Here is a 20,021-nt window from a genome sequence, read left to right as displayed (position 1 = left end):
TCTGGTTTGATGTTTTGTTTCTGACAGCAGATTGTCTGTATTTGATTTTACTTGTGGCAAAAAGGAGGTATTTTCTTCTGACTGGTAATACACAAAGTTTTTTCTTTTTCTTTCTGTGTATCGCTTTTCTTAGAGTATATAATATTTTCCCCTTGTTTTTTCCCCCCTTCCAGATCCAAAGGAAATGCACTGTCAGGAGAATTGGTCTCTGTCACCTGAGGAATTTGAAATATGGGACAGACTGTACAGACTTAAAGAAAATGATGGAGTAAAGCAGCCAATACTGCCTCACACTTGGTTTGAAACCTTAGAAAACCTGGACGAGACATCAGTGAGTTTAACTCAATGTAATGCTTTTTTGGCATTGGGCCTAATGGAAACGCTGATTAAAGAGTTACCTGTGAGTTTGAAGGATGCCTGTCTTAAAAATGCAATTTTGAGAATTTCTCTTAGGTTTTTGAAGATAAGAATTTAGGGATTAGATGTTTGAAGTAAGTCCATTAAAAACAGGGGAAAAAACCTCACCCGGTATGCAGAAAGTTCTCTTCTGCTTCTGAGACACTCCAGCAGGGTGCTGTATTCATGATGGTGTTGTATCGCAGTTTTTCCTTCCCTTGTTTATATAACTATGCGACTGGTGGAAAATTCAAGTTGTACAAGCATTTCATTCAGGGGAGAAAACAGGAATTACTCTGTCATTTCACTGCTTAACGCAACCTGTACTTCATAGCAGCTCTGGCAACACAAAGCCTGTGATTTTTTTATTTCCCACCAGACTTCAGCATTTGTGATAATATTCAGATTCTTTCCTGCGTTCAGAGTAGTTATTGTCCTTGACAGAGAAGTAGGCATTGGATTTGCTAAACAATCTCTTGACTAAAATCTCCTTGCCAATCTTAAACTGCAGAAGCCTGAAGAGGAGGCGGTGCATAAACTGTCCTTGTCTGAGTGGAGTATTTGGCAGAATCGTCCTTTTCCTACAAGTATGGTTGACCACTCCGACCGCTGCCACCATTTTATCAGTGTTATGGAAATGATAGAAGTGATGAGACAAGAGCAGGTAAGGTGTTTGCATTTGAAAACACACACGTGGATGTAATACACAGTTAGAATACTTAAATAATGAGCTCTCATTCTGTGTAGTCAGGGGAAATAAAAAGTGAGAGTCGGTGTGCAAAGTCACTAAAAGCAATGCTAGCACTATTCCAGGATGTAATGGGAATTGCAGATAAGTTTGTAACATCACAGAATCACAAAATAGTTAAAGCTTGGTCCTACTTTGCCCCAGGATGGTTGCTTAGTGCTATGCATGGCCATGGGCCTTTGGACATTTCCAAAGAGAGACCTGCTGTGCCAATGTGCTGTCTCCTGCACAGCACTGAAGTACTTCCTAATAGTCAGAGGAAACGTATTGTGCTCCATGTTGAGTACATTGCCTCTTTTCCTGGCACTGGGCACCACTGACAAGAGCCTGGTTCCATCCTCCCTGCACCTGTGTATGGGCACTGAGGAGATCCCCTGAGCCTCCTCTGCTTCAAGCTGAAATAAATCATGTATGTGCTTTAAAGGCATCTCATAAAAATGATTTCCACGTTTTAAGACAAGTGTGCTTTGAGGCTTTTTGTTTTCTATAAAAGCTTTAATTAAAAATCTAGTCACTCCTAAGAATTAAAGGATAAGATGAGGGTACTCAGCAAACAGGGATGAACACCATTTGAGAGATGACAGTTTCATTTGCTAACTTTTCTATACAGCTTATATTCCTGTATATAATGAAAGGCACATATGTACACAGCAATGCTTGTAGATCAGTTGAGAGTACCTGCAGTCTTCAGTTGTCCATTATGTTATTTTTTTTCTTCCAGTTCTCCTCATATTGCTTTTTACTGTGTTGAAGTTTTCTAGGTCATCAGAATCTGCTGCTAAGCTGCTGGAGTTTACTGAATAACTAATCTAATCATGGAAGAGAATGGAGACATTGTAGTTGTACTCTTTGCTAGGGAAGTAAATTAATGGCAAGTTGTAAATAGATTTTTAGAGTTAAGATAAGCTTCTCCATCACAGAACAATGGCATTCTTAATTTCTTTCTAGGGTCTGTGCTCCTAAGATTGGGTTAATAACACATTGTCAGAGAGAGAGAACTTCAGGGGGCAGTTCAGGAACACAGAGAGCTGAAAGAAGTTCGGAGATGAATCAATGGTGAAAAGGTTTAGAATCATTTGTCTAATTGAGACTTCACTCCCCACTACCAAATCAGGCATTTTGAAATGCTTGTGTTCTAAATTCCTGTAGTGAAAATGCATCGTTGTGGAACATAGTTGTGGAACATGCTGTGCTCACTTCTGGTACCTTTAAAATAACGTGTAGAGCAATGTCATTGGTTGCCAAGTGCGTTCTCAGTCTTCTCCCACAAGTCTCCCAAAGGAGGAGCTGTGAGCAAGGGGCAGTGCAAAATTGCTTTTGCAAAGCTTTTGTAGAGATGTGTCTGCCTGCTGTCCCTTGCTGGAATGTGACAGCACAGCTCAGCTGTCTCTGCTGTGTAGTGAACAGAGGGTGACCCTTCACAAGCACTGACACCCAGTTCTCAGATATAAGTTAGTGGTTTGTTGTATCTACACCAAATTGTCAAGGTACAAGGACATCAAAGCTTCAGAAAACAAAAAATGCAATATGTTTTAATTATTTTGTCTTCATTGACAGAGGTTTCTTGCACGAAAGCTTTATTGATTTTCTCTTAATTTTCTTTAGTCAGCTTTGACACCTCTGAAAGACAGTAACAGTCTTCCCAGGACAGTGTGTTGTCACCACCATTTTCTCATAGGGAGTGCTTGTTTGTAGAAGAAAATGTTCATTTAAAAATGTAAATAGAGCAAAATAAAATAAGTTTGGGTTTGTAGGTGGTGCTTTAAATTTTTGCATGCCTATCAAGGCACCTTTATAACAGTGAGTATGTATCTTAGGCACGTTCCTGTTTCTGGTTCCGTGCAGCTATGAGTAGCTGTGCTGGGCAAAACTGCAGCCCCGTGTGCATTTCTGCCTCTGTACTGCTTAACTGTGGGAAGACTGTGAGGTTTAAAGTCATGTCCTTCTGCTAGATTGATTCAAACCTTGTTTAGAGCCCTGTTCTGTTTCACAGTGAGGCTCTGGGATGCATGGTGCTTGCTGAAGGTGCAGGGATGGGGCTGCACTCAGTGCCTGCTGTGTAGTGTGCTGTGCCAGGGCAGTGCATCTGCAGCTACGCTGTATGTGCTCAGTGTAAGCGCACAGATGGGTTACTCTGAGTTCCAGCTCTGTGTTTTCTAGACAGCTTTGACCTAAGCATTCTTGGTTACGGTTGTTTCTGCAGCAGATGGTGATTTTCACACCTTACTTTAGTATGTGAGTGTGTTTTGGAATTGTAGGAAACGTTTTTATTGAGTGGTGGGGTTGGATAAAGGGATGCTCCTCCTGGCACCTGACTCTGAGCATCTTCCTTAAGTGGCAAAGCAACACTGACAAAATATCACTCAGAGGCGCTGGCACAGCTGCCTGGAGGAGCTGTGGATTCCCATTCCTGGAGGTGTTCAAGGTCAGGTTGGGTGGGGCCCTGAGCAGAACATATTTGGCTTTAGATAGTTTACAATGACTTTGGCTATTTTTTTAATTTCTGATATCCTCTTATGTAGAGGGAGTTTTTATGGCTTATACAAGACCCACGTAACTCAGTAACAGACTTTCAGCCAGGTTCTGGGTCCTGCTTAGGCTACGAGCTGGTCCTATAATAGTACATCTCTAAAAACATATTAAATTCTTCTCTGTAAGCCTGTGTTTTTTCTCTACCAAAAATAGTGTGTTTGCAGAATAACGATGCTTCAAATCAAATTAAGCCATTTTGGTGAGGCAGTGGCACAGGCTGCCCGGGGAGGTGGTGGGGTCACCTGGAGGTGTTGAAGAGGACGTGGCACTGAGGGGCACGGGCAGTGGGCATGGTGAGATGGGTTGGTGGTTGGACTGGGTGCTCTTAGAATCATCAAGGTCGGAAAAGACCTCTATGATTCTATGTTAGAGCAGGCTCTGGGGAGTTAACCTTGAGCAGAAGCTAAGCCTGTAAGAAAATGTGCCTAAAGTATTGGTCTGGTATGACAGTGAGTGGGTAGAAGCAGTAATGTTTTAGCAGAGCTTCAGGAGCTTTTGCAGGCTCTGCAGTTACATGCACCCCTGTTCATACCATAAATATTCTACGGCCAAATATATCACTGCTAATCTGTCTGACGTTAACTTGCAGTTCTTAGTAGCTGAGGGATAACGCCGAGCGCAAGTCAGAGCTATTTCCTTAAATAACCACGATAGAGAGCTTCAAACCACTGTTCTATAAATTATCTTCTGACTTAGGAATAAAATATAAAGCCAGGCAAACCATTATTTCCCACTGGATAACCAAGTGATATGCAAGTTTCTAGTGAAGCTAGTTATTTCATGGGAAGGACCTCGTTCAGAGATCAACAACAACTTCATGGGAGCCAGCTCAGGGGTGTGCAGGTGTTCTTTCTGTAACAGAACACAGCTCAGACTGTATCAGCTCTGATATCGTTTTCTGTTCCTTGTACTCATTAAATTAAATGTTTCCAAGAAACCTCCAAGGCAGTTGCGCTTTACATAACCTTTAAAAAGATTCAAAGGCCTACAAGTTTTCAAATGAAAGAAGTGAAAATGAGTGAAATAATTATAGTTGTATTGCAATCGTGTGCTTTTAATAGTTTGGTGGAAAAGTAGGCACATTGGAGAGGAGATCAAGAAAGGTTTCCCAACTAAGAACCCTGCAACACACCCATCCCTGCATTAAAGCCTTTAATGCCTGCAGCAGCAAGGCAGATGGGCCTGGATTTGTGCTGACAACAAGCAGGGATTGTCCTGTAGCACGGTAACAAATCAGGTTGTCCCTCTGCAAAATAATAGCTTTTCAGCATGTTTGAAAATTAAACTGTACCTTTGGAAACAAGGTCAGGGCAAAGTAATCACTTTTACTGTGATGTTTTTTGCCCGAGTTGCTGAGGATAGAACAGGAATTTGACGTGCAAAAGCATTCTTTTATTTTCTGGGAGGCAGGCAGTTGTTAATGACTCTGGAACAGTCTTAATGCTGTCAAATGCAGGGGTACCACTTATCCATTTCCCACTCAGGGCTGAACTTGGAAGTTTCAATCAGAGCAAAGGTTCTCCTTAGAAAGAGAAAAGCCACAGTCTCCCATTAGGAGGATTCTTTCTTTCTCCCTCAGGTAGTCTCTGGTGCCAAACACCTCGAGAGATGGCATTTAGGGGATGAGGTCAGAACTGCCACTGAAACCCTCTGTCTGTTCCCATCTGTGTTGTGTTGCCTTAAAGGACAGCACCTCTGGGTGGTGCAGCAGGCAGTTGTGCTCAGCAGCTCTGTGTCCGTGCACAGATCGTGATGAGTGGTGTCCATATGGGACCAGGGGGCCCCCCGGACATAATGATGTTCAACAAGTGCAGGGTGTTGCATCTGGACAATCCCAGCTATGTGTATGGAGCGGGAGATGGATGGAGCTGTGGGTGCCCCATCCCTGGAGGTGCCTGAGGCCATGGATTGCTGTGGGGGTGTGAGAGCCCTTCCAACTGTGATTCGTGGGGTGAAGTTCCTGACAAAGGGAAAAGGGCTTCAGGGATACCCTGAAGTTCCGAAGAACGTGAAGGTGCTCTCCCAGAGTTTTAAATCAGATGTATTTTGAGGGTATTTCCAAATGACCTTTTCCCAGGAGATATTGGATCAAGGTTAAAAATGGTTCAAATAAGGGCCGTGAAGTAGACAGCATTTTAGGCCCTCGTTGGCAGTAGTGTGTTTCTGGTTGAAACATTGTTCTAAGATGTGCAAAACTTCCTTCCCAGCACAAAGAATGAATTTAAAGCAGCGAATGGTATTTGTTTACCATCTTCATGGCAGATACTCTGAGCTGTTTGTGGAACTGCTGGTTCTAACTGTGGGCAGCTGGAATAGCCTGGGCTCCAAATCTGGCTTAGACAGCAGCAAACAGATAAAGCAAATACTTTCTCTTGGGGTTCCCAACAAGATGCTGTGCAGAAGCATCCCTGCTCATTCTTCACTGCAAAAAAAAAAAAAAAAAAACAAACAAACCAAGAAAAGTAGAGCTTCACATTGTGCTGGGGAAGGAGGTTTGCTTTGTCCTTAGGCAGTGAGGCTGCCAGGCAGAACCTGCAAGACCAAAAATTTCAGCTCTCCAATTAAAATAGTTTATTTGTGCCATATTGATTCTTCTGATCTTATTGCCAGATGATTTTGAGTTCAAACTATAATTAAGACCTTGTTTAGATGGTTCCAACCTTTAATTGCAGGTGCTTTGTGTTTAATGCTCCTATGGGGTTTTATGCTCACAGCAAGAACAGGAAAGTGATTAGGCAAAAGATTTGGGGGTGTCAGCCATGTGAGAGGGGCAATGGGATTGGGCACTTGTGTGGCACCTGGAAGGATTTGAGGTGATGTTCCTGCTGTGCTCAGTGGTGACTCCTTGTTCCTGTACAGTGCTGCATGAAAGTTTCCTTGGCCAGATTCAGGCATATCGGCCAGAAGGACTTTCTTCCACCTCAATTAAATGTTCTCAGTTTTCTGGAAATCATCGAGTAATATCATATCACCATGAAACCAAGAAGAATATAAAAGACGTGATATAGGATTGCCAGCCTTAAATCTACAGGCAAGAGCAGCTTTTTGTGCATTCTGTGTCATGAAATCCATAACACCACTGTATGCCTTTGCCTGCTGTTTCCCAGTTTTTACTGTTATTGTTTGCACTCCTGCTGTCCCTCCCTTCTGGCAGTGTAGTACTGGAGCACGTCCTGGAGATGTCGGTTTGTAGGTTCTGGCTGCTGTTCACTTGTGTTGTTTTGTTCCATGGTATTATTAGATTAGATTCTGGGAGGGAGCACTGTGCACTGAAATTTTGCATTTAGATCTTTGCATTTAAGAAGTAGTTGTGTTTCACAAGCTAAAAATATGCAGGTAAATAATTGGTTGGTCGTTTCTTGAGCTGTTGCAGAAGATTGATGTGGCAAAGCACTTCTCTACTAAATTCCAAGGGTAAGTGGCAGTCCACTGGTGCCTCTTGTAGGAGCTCTTACACACCAAGTGTCACTAAAGATGCTATTTATATTTTGAGGGGTATGGAAATGCAGGGATGAGTTTGCTCTCTGTATTTCCATAGGAATTAAGTAATGGTGTTCAAGTAGTCGTGGAATCATAGAATCACAGATTAGTTAAGGTTGGAGAAGAGCACTGTGATCACCAGCTCCAGCCATTAACCTGACACCAGCATGCCCGCTGAGCCATGGCTCCCTGTGTGCTTCTACCCTACCTAGCACAGGGACATCCCAGGCTAAGAAAGTCAAAGGGCAAATGCCAGCTGTAATAACCTGTCTGTGATGTCAGATAACAGAGCTGTCTGTGCTGCTGACACTTCTGTTGTTCTGGAATACCAACTCTGCCTCTGACACCTATCCACGACCGGTCTGATTTTGCTAATAAACCTTTTAAAGTATGTTTTTAATGCTCTCACTGTGTGTTTGCTGCATAGCCTGATGCTCTCTGAAGCCGATGTGTCAGTAAAATTAGTATAAGCAGATAAATGAACAGCAGCCAGCTGCCACTGAAGAGGAGCAGATGGTGTCCTGTCAGGAATTCCCAGCCACTCAGATCAGCAGGGGCTGGAGCTGTGGGACGTGGCAGTGGCTTGGGTGTGAGGACGTGTTTGTGGGGGCAGCAAGAGGGGGAGTTGGTGGCGGATTGGTTCCAAAGAAGCTGCCTGAAACCATGGCAGTGTTAGAACTGCTAGATTCATTGCTAATGACTTGTTGTTTGCAAGAGGAGCACAGCTGCTGCAGAGTGAAGTGGTTTTTATGTCATCAGACTTATCAGCTGTGGGTAATTTTAAGGGTCTCTGGCTGTGTAAAATGAACTTGAACTTCCCCAAAACGTTTTTGACAGAATTTCTTCCTCCAGAGCATCAGGAGAAGCTTTTCTAGTAACCACGAAAGTTGCTGGAGGAGAAACTGATTCCTCTGTTATCCAGAAGTCTTCTAAAGTATGTCCAGAGAAGTGCAACAGAGCTGTGAGGGGTCTGGAGCACACAGCTTATGGGCAGCAGCTGAGGGACGGGAGGTGGTGGCCTCAAGGAGTGCCAGGGGAGGCTCAGGTTGGATACTGGGAAACATTTCTTCTCCAAAAGAGCAGTGATGCAGTGGCACAGCTGCCTAGGGAGCTGGGGGGTCACCATCCCTGGAGGTGTTCCAGAACCGTGGGGATGTGGCACTGAGGTCATTGGGCACTGTGGGATGGGTTGGGGCTGGGCCTGGACATCCTAGAGATCTTTTCCAACCTTTGAGGCGTGGTTTAACTTCCTGAGCCTGTGTTTTAAAATATCCATTATATTCCAAGCAATAATTACAGCCTGAGAGATATTTAAGAAGTGTAGGGAGTGGGGGAGGAATGGCCATGGCTGAGGGTTCAGACGTAGTTTTGTCTTTCAGACTACATGGCAGGTCTTCTGCATGGTCAGGGTCATGAGTGCAGGGCGAAGACAAGGGGTTCCCCTGAGTATTAGGGAATCAAATGGGTCCCTCTGGAGATAAATACATACTTTTGTCATTCACATGGATGGAACATGCTGATTGATGTCTGCTCTACCTGCTCATGAAAGGTACTGTGTGAGAACCACCAGCCCGGTTGCTGTAATTATTACTAATATTCAAGCTGAAACCTAAGTTAACCCGAAAATGCACCTGAGTGACTGCATACGTTGGCAGTGTTTACTCCACAGGACTCAACACTCAGGATGGAAGTTACAAGTTCAGAAGCCTTTCTTCTCTAGATCTAGCTCAAAGCAATTTGAAAATAGGTTTTACTGTCTGGCGTCAGGAAAGATGTTAATGCCAGCTGTTTGTGCTGCTTTTGCCACAGCTGTAATCAAACTTTCAATTAAAGAAGTTTAGTTGTTAAATCTATGTCCTATCTGATGACAGACTTATCTTTCTTTTCCAGATAGTGAATTCACTGACATCACTGAGGCAGATGTCAGTCTCATTAGAAAATGTACAGAAAGTGGCTTAAGAGGAGGGAGAGGCTAATTTCAGCTTTGGCATTAGCAATATATTTAAGTTTAAATGCTAGAAAATGCATAGACGTAAGATATTAAAACCTTCAGAATTTTTAAATATCTACACCTCCTTTTTGTCCCTTTGATTCTGTACACTGGGAAGCCTGTTGTTTTCTATAGTGAATCAGTAGTTCTAAGCGAGGTCACTGATTTAGTACAGCAAAATGAGCAAGGTGCCCATTTCTGTGCCCATGCATGACCTGCCAGCAGAGCACTGCTCTGTTGGTGCTGGGTTGGTTGTGCTCAGAACATTCAGTGTACCACAGGTTGTACATATCCAGGCTACATATCCAGGTGGGAAATTTAACTCTGCCCTTTCACTCCGTCAACATTAATTAGACTTGCTGGGAGAAAATGTTCAAATGACCAAGTGGAACTAAGCTGAACTAGAACAATTGCATAACTGCATGTAAGCCTGAAAGCAGTGTCTGCGTTTGCCCTGGGTGCTGTATTGGTCTTCTGTTGTTCTGACACACAGCACCTCTGCTATACGTTTTTTCTGATTTGCTCTTAATTGGTTTACCTCTGGTCCAGTTGCAATTTGAATTATGATTTTCCCTACTTAGAGCCCTCATCTTTTCCTGCAGGTTTAGCTAATGGTTGAGTTGTGTGCTACTTTGGGCTGCTTTAAACATGTGAGATGGTGTAGGGTCTAGAAGGGGCTGAGCTGCAGCTCTTACACGTGTTCTGGGTGGAAAGGAGCATCACCTGCTTCTGTTTCAGTAACACTTAATGGTTTGGCAGTTATCAGTCTTTAATCCACGTTATATCTCTTGTATTCCTACAATGCTTGGATACTTTAATCAAAGCCGTGTGCACATTCAGTCATTGCTTACACAAATCTAAACCCACCGTTGTCAGCACTGTTATTTGGCAGCCAAATACGTAATCTCTGAGGACATATGTAAAGGTAGTTTGACCAGGTTTTGTTGTCTGTTGTTTGCTACTGCTCTTCTTTGTTAATAAATGAAAACTTGCATATCTTGTCTCTCTGTTTTGGCTGAGAACAATCATTTGGCCCTTTTTGTACTTCTATAAGTGCAATAAGACTTCTTACAAGTCAGTGTGTATAGTCCAGGGATCTCCTTTTCGTGCTCTTTGTGAGGAATCCTGGCTTTTATATGCTTTTTTGTAACAGATAGGCTAAACACTGGCAGTGAGTGCGTGGCAGCTGAGTACCATCTTCTGTTGTGATGAATGGAGTGGGTTTTTCATGGCCTTCTAGTATTGAATCCCCAGCAATGGAGTCCTTTCCCTCTGCTCTTCCATTCTGCTGTTCTGACCTTATGGAAACCACGTACTTCATCACTGGGACACAGATGTCATTGCAGTAAACAGGATTTGTAGCCAGCTGTGCCCCTGACCTCAAAACAGCCTGTGCACTGATTCTTCATTATTCGTTCTGCTTATGCTCCTTTCTGTGGCCTGCTTGTGAAGTTAGTATTAAAATCTAAAATGATAACTATTTATTATCATTATTATTAATAGTTTGACAATGAACCATTGCTCTTAATACTGGATAGTTTGCTTTATCTACTGCAGCCAGAGAGTATCCAAAGCTGTGTTGGGTGTAAGCTGTTTTCAAAGGCATGGAAGACAGACTGGAATCTCAGCCCTGGGCAATTCTCAGGAACATTCTTGGAGAAAGCAGCCAGCAGTAAATGTAGGTATGACTTTCTGCCTTGTGCAGTGGGATAGATGGAATGTTTTTCAGAGTATTCTTCAGCCTTATTTTCCATGATATACTTCTGGCTCCTACAAGGAGTCTGGCAACAAAAGTCAGTTGAGCTGCAGGCATGCTGGCTGTGGAAGCTCTGGCTGTGTCGTTTTGTAGAATAATAGACTCTGTTGTGTTGGAAAAGACCTTCAAGACCAACAAGTCCAATTTCTTGCCTGTCTTAGGAAGGGATGACCAGATGGTCCCATGATGTTGGTGTCACAATGTCATCTCTTAGAACAGCTCCATTATGCAGAGACCAGTTGATGAAACGAGAGTCATGTTCTCTGTGAGTGAAGCCCAGGGGTTGTGTCCACACCAGAAGAGCCTGTGCTCTGCTTGGGGTCTGTGCCCTGCTTGGGTACATGTGGTGGAAGTGAAGGGTCTGGCTTGTGAAGAGTTAGTGAAGGGTCGAAGGGTAATGGATGCAAAGGGAAGATGTTGGACTTTGGGTGGTGGCCACCACAAGCTGAAGCAGAACTTCTCTAATAATGTTCCCTTGGGACAGTGAGGAGGGTTCAGGAATTTAAGATTAAGATTTAAGATTTTTTTTTCCTACTTATGTCTGGTAAGACTTTTGGAGACTGTTAATTGTGTAGAAAGCATGTAACATCATAAGTCATTTTCTCATCCAGGATAAAGGTACTTTGTTTTATTGCAAGGATCAAGGAGCCCAGGGATCCTTCTGACTGAGCTGCTAGAAAATAAATATACCTTGTCTTTAGATATTACTCCTCCATTAAGAAGTAATTGTTAGTGAAGCAAGTTTAAAACTTCTTTTTGATACTTTGAAAGAGTGTTTGAAACCACTGCTATCAGAGCCTCCTTTGGCCTTTATGCTTCCTGTTAGAGATTGAGTGCCTTTACTTTGCAATCTTAATTTAAAAGAGAGAGAGAGAAGCACAGTAAGAAGCAGCATTCCAATCCAGGCTGTCCTCCTGTGAGTTCTGGGAGCCGGGAGCTATGCCAAAGCTGCTGGGCTTTCTTCTGCTGTGTTTCTAAAGAGCTAGTTGGTTGCCTAGGTCAGTGCATTTATGAAAAGCAAAGTCCAGAGTATAGAAGTGAGACATTCTTAATGTGCCATCGATGCAGTAGCCAAATTATGAACAGTAGTACCACGAGAACAGAGAACTACAGGCTCTGGTGTTCCTTGAATAAGGCTTTCTTATGCTCCCTCCACCTTTCTAAATTCACTGTTAGTGTTATGCTGAGGAGGTAACACCTTGCACCTCTGGTTGGCAAAGTGAAGCTGTTTGTTGTTACGTTCTGAGAGCTGCATAGATGCATGCACAGCAGTGAGTGTCGTGCACTGCAGCTCTGTTTAGTGCCATCGTTATTCATGCATGGTATTTTCTATCTTTCTTAAACACCCAGGTTTGACTACTCAAGCATGGATTTGCAGCAAGGCATTTTCTTTGAAAGCTCAGACCTTCAACGCAAAGCATTTCCTCTTTTTTTTCTTTTTTTTTTTTTTACTTTTCTGATAACCCTTGGGTTATTTTTGTCACTTGTTTTAAATATTCTCGTGACAAATCCTTGCAGGCCTTTCTGCATTTATAGTAAATATTACACCGTGTTTTCCACCAGGGAGATTGCAGCTATGACCTGGAGCTTCAGCCTCACCTACGTATTGAAGACGTTCGTGTTCAAAGGAATAAAAGTCGCCTTTCCTCAACCAGTTCCACGTTTGCTCAGAAGACTCGCTCATCTAAAAGAGACATGGCACACGCAAAAAAAATGTTTGTACCTGATATAAGTGATAATGAGAGAGAATTCTTTTCGATATTTAAAACAACAAACACTAAGACTTCGAGAAGAACTCCTGGACTGGATTTGGAAGAGCCTGAGTTGCCTACAGATACCGATGCTTCAGAGCCTTGCTCAGCAAAAAGGCTCACTCTGGTTGAGAGTGCTGAGCAGGGCAGTCAAAAGGAGGAGGAAGTAGAGAAGGTGACATTTGACTTAAATGAATTTAATGACTTATGTGATGACAGTGAAAGTACTGTAACTCATGAAAGTGCAGCAGTGAAGGATCTCAGGTCGTTAGCTAAGCACTGCAGTTCAGTGGGGCTGAACCACACAGATTTGAGTTACAGCAGCTTCACAGCTGAGAAATCTGTTTCCTCTGACTTATTTTACCTCCCAGAATCACACGTGGATTCACTTGTGCTTGTGAGCTCCTCTGTAGAGCTTTCTAGGCCAGAAGAAGCATTTTCCTGTGTGAAGAGGCTGTTAGCACATTCTCCTCCTCCTGTCAGTAAACTTGAAGATTTTGAAAAACTGCTGAGACAGGAGGAAGCACTGTGCCCTCTTCCAAAGGTGTCTTGCAGGAGTTACTCAGGGCAACTGCTGGACAAAGACTTTTCCTTAGAAGTCAGTCACTCGCTGCTGCCTGCTGAAAGTCCGGAGCTGGAGGTCACTGTTGACCTGAGTGCTTCTGTAAATACCTGCATTTCAAAACCTGCCTCATCTCCACCCCCAGCTGCTGGTGGAGCCCAGGAGAGGCCTCCGTGGGGTGGCAGCTTCCACAGTCTGTTGGGCAAGGAGGGGTTCACAGCAAATCACACAAATAACCCTTCAAATAAACACTTTGTTCAAGGAGATGGAGATTTAGAAACAAACAAGAAAAATGTGACTACTGATAAAGAGAAGAGTATACATTTGTTTGAAGATGAACACATCTACGAAACAAATGATGAAACGACGCCTGTGAACGCGGAACCTTTGCTCAGGTCGGGTTCAGGCAGGCAGACTGCTTGGCCAACTGCAGGGCCAGGCTCCCGGCTGCTGCCCTCAGGGCCGGGCTGCCCACATGGGGACACGGCCTGCAGTGAAGGGGCAGCGCGGGGGGAAATGGCACCCAGGGGAGCGGGGGGCCACGGCAGTGCGACTGAGCAGGCCCTGCACACCAGTGACCTCTGTGACTATTCCCAGGAACTGTTTTCTGTCAACTTCGATCTGGGGTTTTCCATTGAAGAGTGTGAGAAGGAAATGTTTGAAGAAGACGTGGATGCCATTAATACCTCCAAATTAAACAGTGCCTCGGGGAGTGGTGCGGACGTGCAACTCACCGCCTGTAAAAAATCTCTGAACAATGGCTGCAGGATTCAAACATCACCAAAATGGGATTGTAAAGATCTAGAGGGAAGAAACATTTCCACACCATTGCCCTTGCAGAGCAGAAACGTGAGGGACACAGCAGTGCCTGGGGGGATGCCAGGGGGCAGGACGAGACGTGGGTCACAGGGAGCCTCACCTCCTTCACCTTCTACCCCAACGGGCCGGAAGGTTCGCAGTGCTGAAGCTACCAAAAGGATTCGTAAGAACATGTTCTCTACTGTCAGGGAGGAAAGTCCAGAGGTTCATCCTACGGATAAAGTCAATGCAAACTCACAGAGAAGGAGCATTAGGAGCTCAGCCTTGGATGTGCTTGATTCCACTGGAGGAAGAACTGAAAACCTGGAAGGCACCAACCTTCATACTTCACGTGTGTTTCCTGCTGAAGGTAGGGAATTCAGAGTACTGTTAGCTTCTTGTTTCAGCAAATACTGCTGAATCCAATATCTTTCAGACTCCAAAAGCCTTGAGATGTGGCACAGAGGGATGTGGTCATTCGTTGTGGTGGAGGTGGGGTTGGCCTTTGGGATCTTGGAGCTCTTTCTATGAAGATCTATGATCTTCAGCTGGCTGTTGTGACTTAGGTGGTTAAGATGGAAGAAGAAGGGAATAATGTTGTGTTACTCGAATCTGGCTCCATCAGGAGGCTTTCCAGAACTTGAGCCTCCTGTAACATGTCCTGCATTCTAGCTTACCCATCTGAGGCTGAAGTGCATGCATACATACCGGAGAAAGCAGTCAGAATTAAACTGCTGGTAACTCTCCACAAATGCTAACAGTGCAGCCATGTGAGCTACACCTGCCTTTAAAGCCATTTCTTAGTCCTCTCAGTAGCTTATTCATAAGCACCAGATCCGCTGTGCTTCACTCCCTGTGTGCATGTTTGCACATTTTTCTATCACTGTTCCTGAGGAACAGAAGCTCTACTGATGAGTTTCTTTCTTGTAGTTACATGACAACTGACTTGTCCAAAATTTTCTGCTGATACCCTCTGCACTAGCCTGGCTTGTGTTTGAAACAGCAGCTCTTTGTAGGATCTATTCTGACTTTATTTCCTCACATCTGTCTGCTTTTCTGTACTTCTCTGTTTTGGGAACAACATATTTATTTTTGAAGTGCTTTTGATAATTTCCATCCACTAAATGCACCTCATAAGTGGCCATCATTCTTCTCCACTTATACGCTGCTTGGAGATCCTGTTCTCTCCCTTCATCATATTCATCTATTTCAGCAAAAGCAATCCTTTGGGGAAAAGCAGAAAGGCTGCAGTTCTGTGAAATATGATTAGAGAGGGGACTGTTTGGTGAGTTCTGGTTTTGTTTCAATGCATCCAAAGTTGTACATATGACAGAATGTCTCCAGAAGTGTAACGCTTGAACTTACCTTCTAAGGGCTTCTCTATATGTCCCAGCTCCTGTTCCATTTTTCTCCTCCCTTTCTCTGTATCTGTACTGCCTGGGGAAATCATTTCCTCTCGGAGAATCTCCAGGAAAGTGGGGTTTATTGTACATCTCAACTGGAGAGTATTTATTTTGATTAAAAGGGCTAACGAGAACAGTGTCTGCTGCACAGATCAATAAGCAATCTCCTTTGGAGGTACTTTATAAGAGAGATGGAGTTTGGCTGTTCAGTTGTAGCAATATTGCACTCTGGACAATACATTTCCTTATGACTGTTGCTTACTGTTTTTTTTCTGTAGGAACCAGCAGTGAAAGTGAAGAAGAGATTGTTTTCCAGAGGAAAAATAGGAGAAAGAATGTTTTGAAGTCTCCTGATGTGAGTCTTAAAAGGGAAAAGACAAGAGGAGCAAAATGACGAGCGCGTCAAACGTCAGAACAAACGTCTCTCTGCAATTATTCTTCTTTCTGTCTGCATAGGTTGTGAATGACAGTGATTTTGAATCTCCAGTTCGTGCTGTCAGGAAGCGCCGACATCCGCTGAGCGTGGTGAGTGGTGCTGTGTGCTACAGAAGGGAAACAATGTAAACTCATTTATGGAGTGTACTTGTAAGCTTCACTCCATTTGCACTCAGTAGGAAGGTGGTATTGAACAGACGTTCTGCCCTCTGCCCAAAGGCACACTAGAATGCCATTTGTTCCTTCACAGAATCACAGAACGGCCCGGGTTAGAAGGGACCTCAAGGATCACGAAGCTCCAACCCCCCCCAAACCACAGGCAGGGCCACCAACCTCCACATCTCACAGCAGCCCAGGCTGCCCAGGGCCCCATCCAACCTGGCCTTGAACACCTCCAGGGATGGACGGGGCATCCACAGCCTCTCTGGGCAGCTGTTCCAGCACCTCACCACTCTCACAGCAAACAACTTCCCCCTCACATCCAACTGAAATCTGCCCTCCCTCAACTTCAAACCATTTCCCCTTGTCCTGCTGTTATCTCCCCTTTCCAAGAGTTGATTCCCCTCCTGTCTGTAGGCTCCCTTTAGGTACTGAAGGCTGCAATGAGGTCACCCTGCAGCTTCTCTTCTCCAGGCTGAACAAGTCCAGTTCCCTCAGCCTCTCCCCCAGGGTCTCCTATGATGACTTTATAGCTGTTAGGGAGAGTTATTGGTGCAGGTGTGAGAGCTGAGCTTTGTGAAAGGCAGAAAATAACCCTTCTGCGAAACTTGGAATCAAAACAATGTTCACACCACATTTAATCTGATTTTTCACCCCAAATGATGTGTTTTTCTGTTCTATTCTGAAAGGCCCAGTTTTTGCATTTCATAGAACAAGTAGCATCACTTTGACATGTGTAATCAATTACAGTAGTCTGATATTGTTAGGAAATGCCAGATGTTGAAGAATGACTGTGACTGAAGGTGGCTTGCTTTAGTCTTATTTACTGAAGTGTTTGTGAAACTGTCCTCCAGTCCGACTTGTCCAGTGATGACAGCGTGGATTTTCACAAGAACCCAAACAGGAGCAGCGAGGGCTGCTCAGCAGTGGGCACCAAGGCACAGCTGAAAGGTGTGAAACGTCAGAAGGTCAGGAGCAATGTTACACGTAAGGTAAGGCATTCCTTGTCCCTCTGAGTGAGCTGAAGCACACATCTGGAGCAGCTGGCGTTCAGGTTGCAATGCATTTAGCTGCTTTGCTTTGTCCTGCATGTATGTACATCTGTAAGTGTACGTGTTTGCAACACAAGATCTAGTTCAGAGAAATGCCTCTTTGAACCTGAGCAGCACATGTTGCCAAACAAACTAAAAGAGAATTTGTGAGGTTTAACTTTGTGTCCAAATTGTGAGAATAAGAAAAAAAAAATCTAACTTGTGTGCATTCAGATTTAAAAAAAACCATGAAAATAGCAGAAAGCTCAAGCACTGGTTTGAGAGTCATTCATTCTAGAGCTTGTGTATCTACATATGTCATGGCCTGAGAATGAGAGCAGTTGGCCTGGAAGGCTCTTACCACATCCAGTGCTACACTGCAGGGCTGACCTCAAGTGACAGTACATCACTGAGGGCACTGTCCTGATGCCCCTCCAACACTGCCTGCCCAGCAAGCTGTCCCAGTATCTGCACACCTCACCATAAAGCAATGCTTTGTAATACCTTGTCTGAACCTCCCCTGGTGCCACTTTGTTTTAAAGATAGTCCTCTCTATGGAGACTTTCCAATAGTATCAGTTCTTTATATTTTGGAATGAAAATAAATATGGAGACCAGAAATCCATTTTTCAGGTTGGATGGGGCCCCAGGCAGCCTGATCTGGTATAAAATGAGGAGGTTGGTGGCCCTGCCTGTGGGGGGGGGGGGGTTGGAGCTTCATGATCCTTGAGATCCCTTCCAACCTGGGCCATTCTGTGATTCTGTGATTCTGTTTTGGTGAGATCGGCAGCCTCATAGGAAGAGTGTGTGTTACTTATGTACTCATGAAATTCCACTCTTCTTTCACCTACCAAGTTATCTAACCATTTCTAATGATGGACATGGCAATTCCAGATCCTCTGAAAACTTGCTAACTTCTTGTTTCCTGAGTGAGGCCACGCTGTTAGTTTCTGGTGGCACAGTGCTTTTCATGCTGCAGTTCATCCTCTCGTGGTCTTTCAAAAGTAAGACTGATGGAGACTGATCAGCAGTAGCACTGGGAGTTCTCTTAAGTGCTGACCTCCAGTGCAGTTCGTAATAATCAAGATACTGCTAGGAAAGGGGCTGCTAACAATGCCTGTCATTCAGGCTTACCAGTTGGTGTAAGCAGGTCCGTTAAAAGGCTCAGGAAATGCTGAAAGTCAGAGATCATAGAGTAATACAATGGCCTGGGTTGCAAAGGAGCACAGTGCTCACCCAGTCCCAACCCCCTGCTGTGTGCAGGTCGCCAACCAGCAGCCCAGGCTGCCCAGAGCCACATCCAGCCTGGCCTTGAATGCCTGCAGGGATGGGGCATCCACAGCCTCCTTGGGCAACCTGTTCCAGTGCCTCACCACCCTCTGGCTGAAAAACTTCCTCCTCATATCCAACCTAAACCTCCCCTGTCTCACTTTAAAACCATTCCCCCTGTCCTATCACTTTCCACCCTCTTAAACAGCTGTTCCCCCTCCTTGCAGCATTAACCTGATGCAAGCAGCAGGGCGCAGTGCATGTGGTTGGCCAGCACTTTGCAGCACTCTCTGTGCACTGTTGTTTATTTCCCTGAGCGCTGTGTTCTTCCCATCACCTTCCCTTGGGACGGATTCTCCTTTTGCCTGATGTTCTGAGTCCATGGAAGCATTTAATGGGAGGCCTCCTTAACATCAGTTAATTGTAGCAGTAATGAATCAGTCTCGCTGAAAATTTGTTTGGGGCTTCTTTTCTTTTTCAGGATGCAGCAAGACAGTTTTTAGATGAAGAAGCTGAGTTGTCCCAGCAGGATGAGAGCTGTGTTTCTTCTGATGAGACTGAGGACACAGACAAGGAGCTGAGCTCCTCACTTGCTCAGTTCCTGAATGATGATGCAGAGGTCACACAGGTGTTAAATGGTGAGTGGTGAAGTGGTGTGTGGTTCATGAAGGGAGGTGTTATGGTGCTGTGTGAGAGGTGCAGCCCTCAGCTACTTGCTGTGTAAGCAGTGTAAGCCTCAGCTGTAAGCACTGACTTCCTCAGCTGTGGTAGATGAGGTGCTCTCCATCTCTGTACCTTTATTGTTTGTGTTCTCATGGGTTTCTTGTGGAGTAAGTCTTCACAGGAATCTCTGCTGTGCAATTGCTTTGTGCAAAGTGGAAAATGGGTATTTTGAGGCTGGAGTTCTCTGACTGCGAGTCAGAGCCAACCCCTCATACAACATTATGAACAAATGGAAGCAGAATTTCCCATTTCACTTAGAAAGTTCTGAAGTTGCAGGTCTTCTCATACAGAGAGGTGTATAATGTGATGTGAAATAGCAGTACCAGTGTTAAACATAAACAGTGATGTTGGCAGTGACAGCTGAGATGATGCTGGTTTTTGGCCAAAATTCACTTCTCCCTGTGGTTCTAAACCTCATCTCTCCCTAGGATATTTGCATGCTGGAATTGTTTAAGAGATTCCCAGATGTTGTTGAGGATTTTCCTCCTCCACTGAAATCTCTGAAATCCTAGGATCAAAGAATGGTTTGAGTTGGAAGGGACCTTTAAGACCATGTAGTTCCAACCCCCTGCTGTAGGCAGGGACACATCTCTCTAACTCAGGGGCAGCTCTCCTGAAGTGCAGGCTGGGGCTGGGCACAGTGCTGCTGAGCTCTGGGGGATCTTCGGAGGGGTGTGGAGAGCTTCAGATGTAGGAGGCTGTAAGGAATGGCTCGTGGAAAAGAAGATATCATAAGAATGAAAGAAAAAATGTATCCTTAATAGTACTGTAATGTCTTTGTTTAATTCAGACTCTGAGATGAGAGGCGTTTACCTGAAGTCGGTGCGCAGCCCAGCTCTGGGGAACAGATACAAAATGGTGCATCGGGAATTCAACAGCACTGAGATTTTCTCACAGGTATGGAACCAAACAGTTGCAGTCTGTGTGAGGCTTGGTTACATGTGACAGCATTTCAGTCCCAGTCCTACCTTGAGGAGTTGTTTGCAGCC

General features: G+C 44.4%; 1 protein-coding gene across 3 annotated transcripts in view; it reads left to right on the top strand.

Annotated features, from left to right (window-relative positions):
* FANCM (FA complementation group M) overlaps positions 1 to 20,021 on the top strand; it is a 58,785-nt gene that overhangs the window by 33,735 nt on the left and 5,029 nt on the right. For 2 of the 3 annotated variants that reach the window (XM_085225971.1, XM_010712173.4), the window contains exons 12-19: positions 174 to 331; positions 908 to 1,060; positions 12,466 to 14,383; positions 15,695 to 15,771; positions 15,873 to 15,941; positions 16,865 to 17,002; positions 18,791 to 18,947; positions 19,823 to 19,929. In XM_085225971.1, coding sequence (XP_085082097.1) covers positions 174 to 331; positions 908 to 1,060; positions 12,466 to 14,383; positions 15,695 to 15,771; positions 15,873 to 15,941; positions 16,865 to 17,002; positions 18,791 to 18,947; positions 19,823 to 19,929 — 2,777 coding nt within the window. The remainder of the gene's footprint in view (positions 1 to 173; positions 332 to 907; positions 1,061 to 12,465; positions 14,384 to 15,694; positions 15,772 to 15,872; positions 15,942 to 16,864; positions 17,003 to 18,790; positions 18,948 to 19,822; positions 19,930 to 20,021) is intronic. The other variant, XM_085225972.1, reaches the window with a different exon arrangement.

The sequence above is a fragment of the Meleagris gallopavo genome, chromosome 5 (assembly GCF_905368555.1).
Source record: "Meleagris gallopavo chromosome 5, MGAL_WU_HG_1.1, whole genome shotgun sequence".
NCBI lineage: Eukaryota > Metazoa > Chordata > Aves > Galliformes > Phasianidae > Meleagris > Meleagris gallopavo.
Note: the sequence above shows the minus strand (reverse complement) of the source record. Positions and strands in the feature narration are given on the sequence as shown.